The following is a 14,020-nucleotide window of genomic DNA, read 5'->3' on the forward strand; positions in this document are numbered from 1 at the left end:
TTCCAACATTGGAAACTGATGTAAGAAATACATAGACCATCAATTCATGACAGCAAAAATCCTCGAATATGAGCCAAAATCGACAAAAATCGAAAAATTGCCCTTGCATCCCCCCTCCATATTAAAATGGTTAGTTTTCTCACGAAAACTACACCCCCATGAGTGATATGACTGTACAGGGGTGAGTGGCTGCCTCTGCTCTTCGCGTGCCCGCTGGGAGACAGGCTTCGCCTGCCCAAGTAGGTAGGGTATGGTAGTTTGTGTTGGGTGGGTTAGGTAGAGTAGGTTAGGTAGGGTGATTAGGGAGAGTTGGTTAGGTAGGATGGCTAAGGTTATGTGGATTAGGTAGAGTGGATTGAGTGGGCCAGGGTAGGGTAGGGTACGGTAGTTTATGTTGCATGGGTTAGGAAGAGTAGGTTAGGTAGGGTGTGATAGGTGATTGGGGAGAGTTGGTTATTTAGGATGTCAAAGGTTATGTGGATTAGGTAAAGTAGATTGAGTAGGTTATCTTGGGTAGGGTAGGTTAGGGTGTCAAGATCGGGTTAAATAGTTTAGGAAGTTCAGTTATGGTAGGGTGATGGCTTAGGTTGGGTAGTATTTTTTGATAAGGTGGGTTAGGTAGGGTGGATTAAGTAGGTTATATTGGGTAGGGTAGGTTTGGTTGTCAAGACTAGGTTGAATAGTTTAGGTAGATTATTTCAGGTAGGGTGGCTTAGGTTGAGTGAGTTGTGAAGGGTGGGGTAGGTAGAGTAAATTAAGTAGGGTTCAATAGAGTGGGTTGAATAGCATTATTTATGTAGGGTGGCTTAGGTGGGGTAGGTTAAGTAGATTGACTGATAGAGGGTTGAATAGGTAGGTTGGGTGAAGTAGGATAGATAGGGTAGGGTTGGTGGGATTGGTTTGGTAGGCCAGGTAGAGTATAGGCTGGGTTCAAGTTTTGAAAGTGAAATTTTGAAAAATCCATAGTTCTCCTGGATAGGATAGTTGATTGAGTAGTTAAGGTAGACTATTTCAGGTAGGGTGGTTTGGGTTGAGTGGGTTGGGTAGTGTGGGGTAGGTTGAGTAGTTAGAGTAGATTTAGAGTAGTTAAAGTAGGGTGCAATAGAAAGTGAGTAAAGTGGTGAGTAAAACTCACTTTATCCTTCAGCAACATACACCAGGTAAAGATCTCATTTTGTGTCAGACAAGAGCTGGAATAAATGAAATTAGGCAAGAGGTGAATAGAATTCACAAAAATAAATATTAAAGAATAATTAAACTGGATTATAGAACAGTTTCATCTTTTATAATAAACGGATCAAAAAAGCAGTACAAACGTGTTTTCATAGATGAAGCAGTATTAATGCATGCAGGTTTCGTGGGATTTGTCTCATCTCTCGCTGGTGCTTCTGAGATTGTTCTGCTAGGAGATTCAAACCAAATACCTTACATAGAGAGAAGTAAATTAACAGATGAATGGTCACACATTTCATCTCTCTGTGAGGAGAGAATCCATCAAACAGTAACTAGAAGGTGTCCAATAGACGTCTGCTACATCCTTTCCAGCTACTACCAGGACATTGGTACGAAAAATGAGGTCCTGTTATCCGTCAGACCTCCAATAACAAATGGAGAACTTGGACCACTTGAACCTAACACTCTGATTCTTACATTCACTCAGCTCGAGAAGAAAACAGTGCTAGAAGAGCTGCAATCAAAACTTCACCCTTCAATTAAAGTCCATACAATTCATGAAGCACAGGGCTTAACTCACAAGAATGTAGTTCTGATAAGGAACAATAAAAAACAACTTGGAATATATAACAGCACACAACATGTAATAGTAGCAATGAGCAGACACACACAAACCTTCAGATATATCACAACAGGGCAAGAAGATTCAGTGCTGACCCTAATTCGAAAACTAATGGATGTTACTGAAGAGTTTCTCTCAAGCTGGAATGAAAGAAACATGGAAGGGATTAATGAAAGTTTAAATAATGAGTAACAACAACTTATCAAATTTGCTCAGCTTCGAGGATCTTGATTATTTTGAAGAAATAAATGATGAAGTGATCAACAACAGTCAACAACTTTGTGCATCATTGAGTTCTTGTGATTTGAGCATCTTCTGTCTCAATATAAGGAGTATCAGAAGAAATTTTAATGAGCTGATGATTCAATTGTGCGACATTAATTTTTCTTTTGATGTTATTATTCTAACCGAATGCTGGATTAGGACTGAATTTGTACTCCAGTCCATTCGAGGATATGATGTATTTTCCACCATAAACAACCCATTACAAAATGATGATTTATGATTTATGTTAAAGATAGTATAAATGTACAATGTGTTGAGCTACATATTAACCAGGCAAATGTCCTACATATTCGGTTGGATGCAGCAGACAAAAAGTGGAACCTCCTTGCAATATACAGATCACCGTCCTTCAATGATATTACAGATTTCCTGAGTGACTTAGAATCAATCCTGAATGAATTAAGAGGGCAACAAGTCATATGTGCCGGAGACATGAATATTAACACCCTTCAAATTCGTCCACATCATCAATTGAATGACTACTGCGATCTTCTAAGCGAGCATGGGCTCAGACTCTGCATTAAGCAAGCAACCAGAACAACAACAGGAACTGCTTCTTGCATAGATCACATTGCTACCAACTCCAGAGATAATCTTTTTCCAATCATTTATGAATCAACAATAACTGACCACTCCACCACAATTCTAGGAGTGCAACATATTTCGAGAAATTGTGCAAATGAAACTGGAACACATGACATAAACGAGAAAATAGACATTAATAGCTTGAAGAATGGACTACTGAATGAGGAGTGGATTCATGTTTTAGAAGATAATAATCCAGATACATCTTATGACACCTTCTTATCAACTCTGAGACAACATATACAAAATAATAGTCTATCAAGCAGCATCGGCGGCAGAAGAAGTACAAACCCATCAAACCATGGATCACCAGAGGTATAGTAGCAGCAATAAGAACCAGAAATCTACTCAACAAAAGAAGAAAGGAAGACCCTTACAACATTAACTTAACCAACTTCTATTGTCGGTATAGGAATATACTCACAGCTTTAATTCATGAAACAAAGGACCAATACTATAGAGAGAAATTGTATGAAGCTGGAAAGGATAATAAAAAAATGTGGAAAGTAATGAAAGATGCTACTGACTCTAAATCAAAAACAAAAATGAAATTGAATGCTATTGAAATAGATGATAGGATTTTCAATCTAAAGGAAAATCCAGAAACTGTGCTCAACCACATGAATAACTTTTTCACAAATGTAGGTGAAGAAATGGCGGAGACAATAATAGATTCCTCAAGAAAACCACTAGACCAAATCATATCCCAATATAAACCTGTTACAAGAACTCTACACTCCATCTACTTTCACCCAGTAACTGAAGATGAGCTTCTTGAAGTTATTAGTAGTTTGCGAAATGACAGTGCTCCAGGACTTGATGGAATCAATAATAGAACATTGAAGTCGATAAAAAATGTAATTGTAAAACCATTAATTCACATATTTAATTTAAGTCTGTCAAAAGGATTTTTCCAAAAGCTATGAAAGAGACATGTGTTAGACCATTACATAAAGGAGGCGACAAAACAAATGCCATCAATTACAGGCCTATTTCACTTATAAGCAATATTTCTAAGATTTTGGAAAAACTGGTAAAGAAACGTCTTGTGAGTTACATGAAAAAAACAACTTACTATCTAGGAATCAATTTGGTTTTCGTGAGGGGAGGAGTACAGAAGATGCGGTATTAGAATTGTCAAATTTTGTCACAGATAAGCTAGAAAATAACAAAAAATGTGCAGCAGTGTTCCTTGACCCAGCAAAAGCTTTTGACTCTGTTAATCACAGTTTGCTGCTGAAGAAATTAGAAGCCATGGGAATTAGAGGAGTTCCTCTAGCATGGTTTAGATCATACCTCTGTGACCGGCGTCAAAGAGTCAAAGTTGAAGAACATCTCAGTTCAGAGGAAACGATGAAGTTTGGGATTCCCCAAGGAACAGTTCTTGGGCCAATTCTGTATTTGGCATAATTATGCAAATGAGCTATGTTCAATAAGAGGAAGAGTAATAGCTTTTGCTGATGATACGTGTATACTATTTGAAGGAAACACCTGGGAGGAAGTTTTTAATCTGACACAGGAAGAATTGATCAAAGTCGATAAATGGTTAAGAGAAAATTTGCTTACAGTAAATGCAACAAAAACGAAATTTTTAGCCTTTTCTCTGACAGAACGGACGAGACCACCGGATTCTTCAATAATCCTGCATCACTGTGGAAGCACCAACAACCCGTGTGATTGCCCTTCAATTCAACAAGTCAATGAAATAAAATATTTAGGAACAATAGTGGACAACAAATTCAAATGGGACAAGCACATTAATCTATTAATTACCCAGATCAGGAAGCTTATCTACAAATTCTATCAACTCCGTAAAATCCTCAACTATGAGACATTAAAAACTGTTTATTTTTCTTTAGTGCAATCAATTTTAAGATACGTCATAATTATCTGGGGAGCTACGAATTTCACACATGTTGAACCTCTCTATAAACTTCAAAAACGAATACTACAAATAATAGGCTTCAAGGAGAATCAATCCCCACGAACATTCTTTTCAAGGACAGTAAAGTACTGAGTGTAAGACAACTCTACATCCAGGCTATCATCACGCGAATGAGGAGAAACAACGAACACATAAGACTGGCAGATCATAACCATCAAACAAGGCAGAGAAACACGTATTCAATAGTACCAAGGATGAACACTACATTTGGGCAAAGAAACTAAAATTTATAATTCAATACCAAGTTACATTAGGGAAGAATTCAATAGACACAGGTTCAAGAAAAGTTTATTTTCCTGGTTGGTTGATATTGGAGTGGAAAATTGTGAAAATTTAGTTAGACTGTAAATATTGAAACTATTTATTCTTCATTCCACTCTTTACTGTTTTTTATTTTTCTAAAAATAAGCTCTCTTATTATTATCCTTAATAGAACATTAATATTTATTTACTAATTCCATAATTTTGTTTGTTTGTATTATACATTTTTACTAATTCTATTATGAAAAACTTTAATCCCATATCAGTGAATGAAGTTTGTAAATAGTAATTATTACACGCAATAAGCAACTAATTACTTATACCCCAACACATATAATATATAGTGGGGTGTATATTTATTCATTGAAATTATCATTTATTCATTGTTGAAACACCGCCGATTTATGCAGTTTTATTACAATACTATATTATCAATATTCTAATGTTGCATTCAATCTTCATTGTAATTAATAAGTTTTCATAATATGTGAAATTTGTTGCATAATTGGCTGTTGTACTGTAATTTATTGTAGATTCGTGTATGAACCAGAATGTATTGTAACTTACTTGAATAAATTTGAAAATTTGTTCGTTTTTAAATAGAGTGGGTTGAATATCATAATTTATGTGGGGTGGCTTAGGTGGGGTAGTTTAAGTGGATTGACTGATAGAGGGTTGAATAGATAGGTTGGGTAGAGAAGGATAGATAGGGTAGGGTTGTTGGGATTGGTTTGGTAGGCCAGGTAGAATAATGGCTGGGTTCAAGTTTTGAAAAGGAAATTTTGAAAAATCTTGAGGCACTGAACAAAAGATTTCTTTTGCACTTTGCTGAGAAATGTGCGGTTCAGAAGTTGAAAATATTGGGGGGGTCCAGGAGGACCCCAAAGGTGAAATTGGTTATTTCTGCAATTTTTATTCACTTTTCAATCACTTTTGATCATTTTTTGACATATGTCAACATCATTTCACAATTCAGTGTGACTTAAGATTTTTTGAAATTACCAAAAATCACACTACCCACCTCAAGTGCCCCCTGGATTTGATTTTTGGCTTGATGATACACCATCAGTTCAATCCATTCAGTTCTCATTTATGATAAATAACCTTATTCCAATGTGCTGATTGAGATTGTTCCTCTTGACTTTGCTATAAAATTAACCATTGAAAAGGTGGAAAAATTGAGGGGGCCTGGGTAGCCCTCAAAGTGGAATATCTCATATGTTATATTTTTTTATTTTTTTCAGATCACTTTTGATCACCTTTTGATATATTATAACATCATTATACCATCTAGTGTAACTGCAGATCTTTCAAAATTGCCAAGAATCACACAGCCCCCCTCGAGTACCCCCTGGGTGTAATTTTGGGGTATCTGATACACTATCAGCAGCATAGATGGCAGGTTAAGTGATTTCAACATTGAGAACTGATGTGAAATATACAGAGACAGTTAATTCTTGGCTGCAAAAATCCTGGGAAATGAGCCAAAATTGACAAAAATCAAAAAATCACCCTCCCGGTTAATTTTTCTCAGATTGATGTTTTTACGGCTGCTAAATTCGATTTTTAACATAAATAAATTTCTAAAAGTGATCTATGACCAGCACTGTATATGAGGGTCCCCCCACGCCACCCTTGAATCAAAAATTCCATTATTCGACAATTTTTCTGTGGGTTATTTTTGGTCCCCTTCCTAATGATATCATTCATGAAATTGTGAGATTCACAGTTTTGGCTGGGAATTCAACACTTTTTTTCTAGAAAATTTTCTTAAAACAATGAGAGGGCCAGGCCCCCTATTGACAAAATTGATGTTTCGTCTGTTTCAGGCAATGTTTTAGGATTTTCTGAGTCGATTGAGCTTGGATTCAAATTTGAGCCATTCCCCCCCTATTTTTTTTGAAAATTGAGGGGGGCATCATCGAACCCCAAAATGGATATTTCGAAAAATCTATAATTTCCTCAATGCCTGCTGGAACGCCTAGACACTTTCTGATGGAATTTAGAGTTGTCACGTGCCCCAGTTTGGCTGGGAATTTATCAAATTTTGACTCTTGAGATTGTTTTCAAAAAAATAAGGGGTCCGAGCCCCCTATTGCGAACATCGATGGTTCATCTGTGCAAGGCGATGTTTTAGGATCTCTGGAGTCGATTCAGTGGGAATTCGGTACTGCATCGATTCCCCCCCTTGAATTTCCAAAAATTTAGAGGGGCATCATCAACCCCAAAATAAGAATTTTGGAAAATCAATAATTTTCCCGATGCCTGCCAGTACTCTTACAGACTTTTTGATGAAAGTTACTATTGTCACATGCCCCAGTTTGGCTGGGAATTTTTCAAATTTATATTGCAAAAAAACAGATGAAAATTCAGTTCCCCCCCGCAACCCCTGCGACCCAGTCGAAATTTCATTTCAGCAATCTAGTAATGTTGAGGCGCTGAACAAAAAAGTACTGTTGCACTTTGCAGAGAAATGTGCAGTACAAAAGTTGAAAATATTGAGGGGGGTCCGGGAGCCCTCCAAAATGAAAAATTCTCATATATCCTAATTATTCCTATGGTTTCAGCCACTTGTCAATCGAATCCACCAGAGCACCAACCACCACAACAACCACCCTTGTCAGGAGGTTTTAAAAAGCTCCGGCTTTAGTATATATTAACTCGTGCTTCACGCTTGGCAGGGGCTTCACCCCCTGCACCCCTATTTGGTGTGGGTCAGCAGCCTCCGCGCTTCGTGCTCCGGCTGGAAGGTGGGCTTCGCCCGCTCAATCTCCTTTTATTACTGTATAGTGTTGGGTAGCAGCCTCTGCGCTTAGTGATCCGGCTGGGAGGTGGGCTTTGCCTGCCCAATCGTGGGCTGGTTAGGTAGGATGGCTAAGGTTATGTGGATAAGGTAGAGTAGATTGAGTGGGCCAGGGTAGGTTAGGGTATGGTAATTTATGTTGAGTGGGTTAGGTAGAGTAGGTTAGGTAGGGTGGGATAGGTGATTAGGGAGAGTTGATTAGGTAGGATGGCTAAGGTTATGTGGATCAGGTAAAGGTAGGTTAGTTCAGGTAGGATGGGTTAGGTAGAGTAGGTTAATGGGCGGGGTTGATGTGTTTGGGGTGTTGGTGATAGGTTAAACAGCATAGGTTAGTTATTGAAGATTTTTTAGATTGTAGATTTGGATTGTCAGTAGATAGCAGACTCAATTTAATGAGAGATTCGTTTATGTCATGACCATCACACTTTCAACATAGTACACATAACTAACTTCATTACTCATTCAATGAAACTGTAATGATGATAGGTTATGCTACTTGGTTATTTCCAGACTTTGGACCAGCATCATATGAAGCAAACATTCCTCGCATTTAGTTATACAACTATTCAATATTTTGTAAGTTAATCATCTGTTCCAATTGTGTTAGAGCCAATGTAAAGGGCTTCAAATCACGTTACTTAGTAGCTCAAAATAAAGTCGTTACCTTCAAGAAGCTTCTCGTACAAGGATGGCGGGTTCGCAGTGGACTGTAACAGCGGTTTTCTTGTTCGGGTAGGCGGTAGCACGTTATTGTAATAAGAAATCACTTGCACTGGCTGAGGGGAAAACATGGGCCCATGTCGCAGCGAAGAGGTCGTACATTTATAAGTTCTTTCAAAGGGAGGAAAAATTGGTAGCGTTAGTGCACGTTTTAGAACAAGCCATCTTGACAAAGCGGAAACGGGCGAAGTAGTAGTGGGGAGTGGAACAAGCCGAGAGAGAGAGCAGTGCCATCTACAATGGGCTTGGCGATATCATTGCGGCTGATGGCAGTGGCATGTTAGATGGCCATGGGTGAGCGCGGTTGATTCAAAACACACAGCCAACTTACCGACAGATATAAGAGGGAAACTGCCGAAGTTATATTGGCGGTAACATACCCCCCCTCAAAAACAAACAGTTTTTCATAGCGGTGGAAACAATCTCCAGCGGGTCGGTGACAATACACAGTGAGAGCGTTGCACAAATGACCAGAAAGGTGGCACAGACAGGAACAGTGGTGTAGCTAGGAGCAGCGGTGTAGACAGAAACAGCAGTGTAGACAGGAACGGCGGTGTAGACAGTAGCAGCGGTGTAGACAATAACAATCCTCACGGATTTGAGCGAGGCGGTCTTCATGCTGTGTGTGCGGTAACTTGTAGAAGGTTTCAAATGATGTGGTGAACTTTGCGTATGTCTCGAACAATGTTCCCAGATGCGCATTTGATAGTGACTACACGTACTAGTCCATCTTTACCAGGGTGTAGCGCAATAATCCTGCCTAACGGCCAGCTGAGAGGAGAGGTGTTGACAAATTTGATTATGACCAAATCGTTAAGTTGCAAGTTTCTTTCAGCGGTTTTCCATTTTGTGTGTCTGATCAAGGTGCATAGGTACTCCTTGGACCAGCGATTCCAGAAATATTGGGTCATTTGGTTTGTAAGTCTCCAGCGGCGTGCGACCAATAGTTCCTTCGTCTCTATGGGTTGCGGTGGTGCGGTAAGAGGTCTACCAATTAGGAAGTGCCCGGGAGTGAGCACGGAGGCAGCTTCAGCAGGTTCAGAGGACAATTCTGTAAGCGGTCGACTATTTAGAATACTTTCAATTCTAACGAAAATGGTGTCATACTCTTCGTATGTAAGAGCTGTGTCCCCAATACAGCGGTGTAGCAGTGTTTTGGCGGATTTGACGGCGGCTTCCCATATGCCTCCTTGATGCGGAGCATAAGGGGGAATGAACTTCCAGTTTATGCCGTAGTTAGACAGAAAGCACTTCACTTCAGAGGGCATCGTCTTCAAGAGTTTTTCTAACTCATACATTTTTCTTGCGGCGGATGTGAAAGTCTTAGCGTTGTCTGAAAACAGAGTGTGCGGCGCACCTCTGCGGGCAATAAATCGGTGTAGAGCGGCGATGAAGTTGTTGACAGACATCGAGGACAGGAACTCTAGATGAGTAGCTTTGGTGGTCAAACATACAAATATGCACAGATAACCTTTTGTTGTTTGTGTGCGTTTCAATAAAGATGTTTTGCATGAGAAAGGACCAGCAAAGTCCAAGCCAGTTAAATTGAACTGTCTATTGGCGGTGACTCGTTCAGCAGGTAGCGGGGCCATACGTTGCTGTAGGTTGGTGCGGCGAAAGCGGTTACAAATGACACATTGATGTATTATGCGGCGAACTTGATTGCGGGCAGAGATTATCCAATACTGTTGGCAAACAGCTGCTTGTGTGGTGCGGGGACCGGCATGACAATTTTGAAGATGTATGTGTCGAATGATGAGTGAGGATACATGCTCATTTTTCGGCAGCAATAATGGATTTCTAGCTTCACTAGAAATCGGAGCGTGCTCAAGACGACCAGATAAGCGTATCAAATCGTAATCATCAATGTACGGTTGCAACGTTAGTAGATGCTTAGGACATTTTCCAGCTTTCAACTCTGTTATTTCCTTCTGAAATTTATCCCGTTGCACAACATGAACAATGAGTTTTCTAGCTATTTCAGCTTCACAGGCGGTGGTGTCAATTGAGGCAGGCGTTTCACAGGTTTCAATCTGTTTGACTATTTTGCAGCGATATTCATAACGGGCTGGTTTGATGCGGTTGACAAATCTTAGTATGTAGACAAAAATACGACATAGCTTTCCAAAATTGGATACACGTTCTATAGCGGTATACAAACGATTCTCAATTGGTTCTTCAACAGTAGCGAGAATGTACAGCGGGTTAGTTTTCATCTCAGATACAATGTTGGAAACAAGATGATTGGACACGGGAAAGTCAGTGGCGAGACAACAAAACGCATTGGTAGTGTGCCACCAATCATGGCAGGAGACGATTTCAGCGGGAGTCAAGCCTCTCGAAGCAATATCTGCACAGTTGTTAGCAGAAGTAACGTGATGCCATGACTCAAGTTTTGTTAACTGAGTAATTTGCTGTACTCTGTTGGCAACAAAAATCTGCAATTTGTATGTGGGTGTGTTGATCCAATCCAAGGCAGTCTTGGAATCGGTGTAGAGTCGAATTTCTTGTAAATCATATTCGGACAGCGTAGGTAAGATGGCGGATAGTAAACGAGCAAGCAGCAAACAACCCATCAATTCCAGGCGTGGAATTGTCATAGTTTTCAGCGGGGCAACATGACTTTTGGCGGCTATGAGACGGCAGTTAACATATCTATTTTCAGTCTCTTCATGAATATATATACAAGCAGCAAACCCCTTTTCGGAGGCATCGGCGAATCCAAGCAGCCGGGTAGTAGAGCGGTTACAGGCGAGTAAACGCGGGATTACAACATTGTCCAAACGGGAAATTTCAGCGGTAATCAGCTCCCAATGAGCTCGAAGTGAGGCTGGAACCTCAGTGTCCCAAGCTAATTGCTGAGACCACAGCGTGCGCATGAACAGCATTATGAGAGGAGTGAGCCACCCAAGGGGGTTGTAGACTCGAGCGATGAATGATAGAACGGTTCTTTTAGTGATTTGCCCATTAAAAGGAGAAATGAAATAGCGAAAGTTGTCCGCGAGCGGGCTGTAGACAATTCCAAGAACTTTTGCAGTAGCGTTGTCATCAAACATACAATCTTGATTTTCCAAAAATTCTGCAGGCAAGTTAGCGATCAATTCAGGAGTATTAGAGTTCCATTTCCGAAGTTCAAAGGAGCCAAGCGACAATAACTCAATCAATTCAGAAATAAGCGTTTGTGCTTCAGAAAAATTGTTACTTCCTCCCAGCAGGTCATCAACATAAGTTTGACTTGTTAAAACTTCACTTGCCAGAGGGAATGCTTCTCCTTCATCCTTGACAAGTTGTTGCAATGTGCGTTGTGCTAAATAAGCACTGGAAGTAAGCCCATAGGTTACGGTTTTAAGTTCAAATTCTTTTGCAGGTTCATGATAATTAGGTTTCCAAAAAACATGTTGGTGACGGCAGTCTTCAGGCCTTAACAAAATCTGGCGATACATCTGCTTGCAATCAGAAAGGACAATGTACTTGTAAGTGCGGAATTTGGTCAATACTTGAATAATATTGGACTGCAGTTTTGGCCCTGGTAACAAATTCTCATTTAGTGAATGCCCATTGGTATCCTCGCTGGAAGCATTAAACACCACCCTGATTTTCTGAGTGGGGTCCTTATTTTTAAAAACTGCATGGTGTGGAATCACATAGTCAGAAGCGGATTTGGCAAGTTCCAAATGGCCAAGCTCATGATATTCTGTCATGAAGTTGTCGTATTTCTTCTTTAGTTCCGAAGAATTTTCCAAGCGTTTTAATAATCCAAGGTGACTTCGATAAGCTTGCTTGCGGTTTGAAACAAGAACAGGTGCGCTAGGCTTGAAGGGGAGTGCGACTACATATCTGCCTTCATCATTGCGGTAGGTAGTGGACTCATAGAGCTGTTCACAGAGTTCATCTTCAGGTGATAAGAGTTTCGCATTTATTTGGACATCTTCAGTCTCCCAAAACTTGTTCATGACCTCAGCAAGCGGTTCTTCGCGGGCAAACATGGTGCAGATAAGTTGCATCTGATGAAGCGGAGCAGGCGAGTCCTCAATATTTAGCTTTCCACTCAGAACATAGCCAAATATAGTGGCGAAGGCAGCGGGATTTCCTGGTATAATAGCATTGGCGGAAGAAACAAATACATTAGGATAAATGTCAGCTCCAATCAAGAGGTCTATCCTATTGGGTTGGTCAAAACCAGGGTCAGCGAGATCCAAATGTGAAAGTGAGGTTTTGAGCTCACTGCTGATTGGAAAAGCGGGTAGGTCACCAGCTATTTGCTCTAAGACAAGGGCTTCAGTTTGGAGAAAGGTGTTAAACTGCGGTCGAGATAGCAGTGTCAAATGAGTGGTACCTTTTACAGCGGTCGCTTGTTCAGAGATACCATTAATCTGAATGCGTGCGGGCATGATGGTGATACCAAGTTGCTGGGCAGCTCGGGTAGTGATAATCGATCTCATGGAGCCACAATCCAATACAGCACGTAGTAATTGTGATCGGTTGTATTGATCAACAACGGCAACGATAGCGGTGCCCAGTAAAGCAGAAGCGTGTACAGCTTTCACTTGTGCACAGCCACTGAAGGTGTCCGGCATGCCGGAGCAGTTGCGTGTTGTATTATGTACAACATCCAATTTTCCAAGTGTTATGTACTCCGTTTACTGTCAAAACATATTAATTACCATCAATTCTGTGTTATTGGTTTGTTTACAGTACCAGTATACAGTCCATCCCTATCTCATGCACAGTGCGACTTATGCACTGTCGCGACTAAATGGCACCTAGAGACTGAACCATTGCTCGTTTGATACTGCAACTCAGTGGAGTGATGGGTGAAAATTTTGGAATGCATAGGTGACTCATTCACTGACACCACCCCATTCAATAGTTTTGTGCAGCCAAAAAAACTGACACTGTTGTACTTTTTACAACAGCGCGACTGCCGGAAGGTTAAAGAATGGATCAGTTATAGCCTATTATGTACAAGTGATAGCCTACTACATACAAGATGAAATTGAGTATTGGTAAATTCAATATAATTTACATCATCCCATACGACAGTATTCAAATCAGTTGTTCTACTATAGATGTTATTTTTTATTTGTACATACAGATTAAGTTAACGCAGTATATTGCATTAGTTTTGTAATATTTGAAAAATTATTTCATTATAGCTAGTTCTGTAATAAAGAGATACTGAAAATGCAATATATAACTTTAGTATTGTTAGTAACAATCACCTCTTATAGTAAAGATAGTTCTTCAAGATAATTTACATCATTTCATACTACAATATTAACATCAGTATGTTTCATGATATATGTTATTTTCCATCTCAATATAGAGATACAGAAAATGCAAAATATTACATTAGTATTGTCATGGTTGCACAATTATTATACTGGGTGAATTATTATCATTATTATTTTGGGTGAAATTTTTTTTTCATTATTCAGGCGAGGTGGGATCTTCCTGGACTCCCCACCAACAAAAAGGCCATACTAATCCAATTTTTAATGGCGGTAACATACTCAACCATGTTGAAGATTCTAGATACGGTACTGATCTTACTAGATTATACATGATATTAATCATCATGCTTAATTTCAGTTGCTCTTTGAATGAAGAATGATGGTAACAAGTT

General features: G+C 39.7%; 1 protein-coding gene across 1 annotated transcript; it reads right to left on the minus strand.

Annotated features, from left to right (window-relative positions):
* Nucleotides 1-9,041: 9,041 nt before the first annotated feature.
* Nucleotides 9,042-12,971, minus strand: LOC120354579. Its single transcript, XM_039441926.1, has one exon. The coding sequence runs from the start codon at nt 12,969-12,971 to the stop codon at nt 9,042-9,044; it is 3,930 nt and encodes a 1,309-aa protein (XP_039297860.1).
* Between the last annotated feature and the right edge of the window lie 1,049 nt (nt 12,972-14,020).

This window comes from Nilaparvata lugens, chromosome X, assembly GCF_014356525.2.
Source record: "Nilaparvata lugens isolate BPH chromosome X, ASM1435652v1, whole genome shotgun sequence".
In the NCBI taxonomy this organism is placed as follows: Eukaryota; Metazoa; Arthropoda; class Insecta; order Hemiptera; family Delphacidae; genus Nilaparvata; species Nilaparvata lugens.

Coding starts and splice junctions, on each gene's coding strand:
- LOC120354579 (XM_039441926.1), bottom strand. CDS start 12,971: ATGCCGGACACCTTCAGTGGCTGTGCACAAGTGAAAGCTGTACACGCT.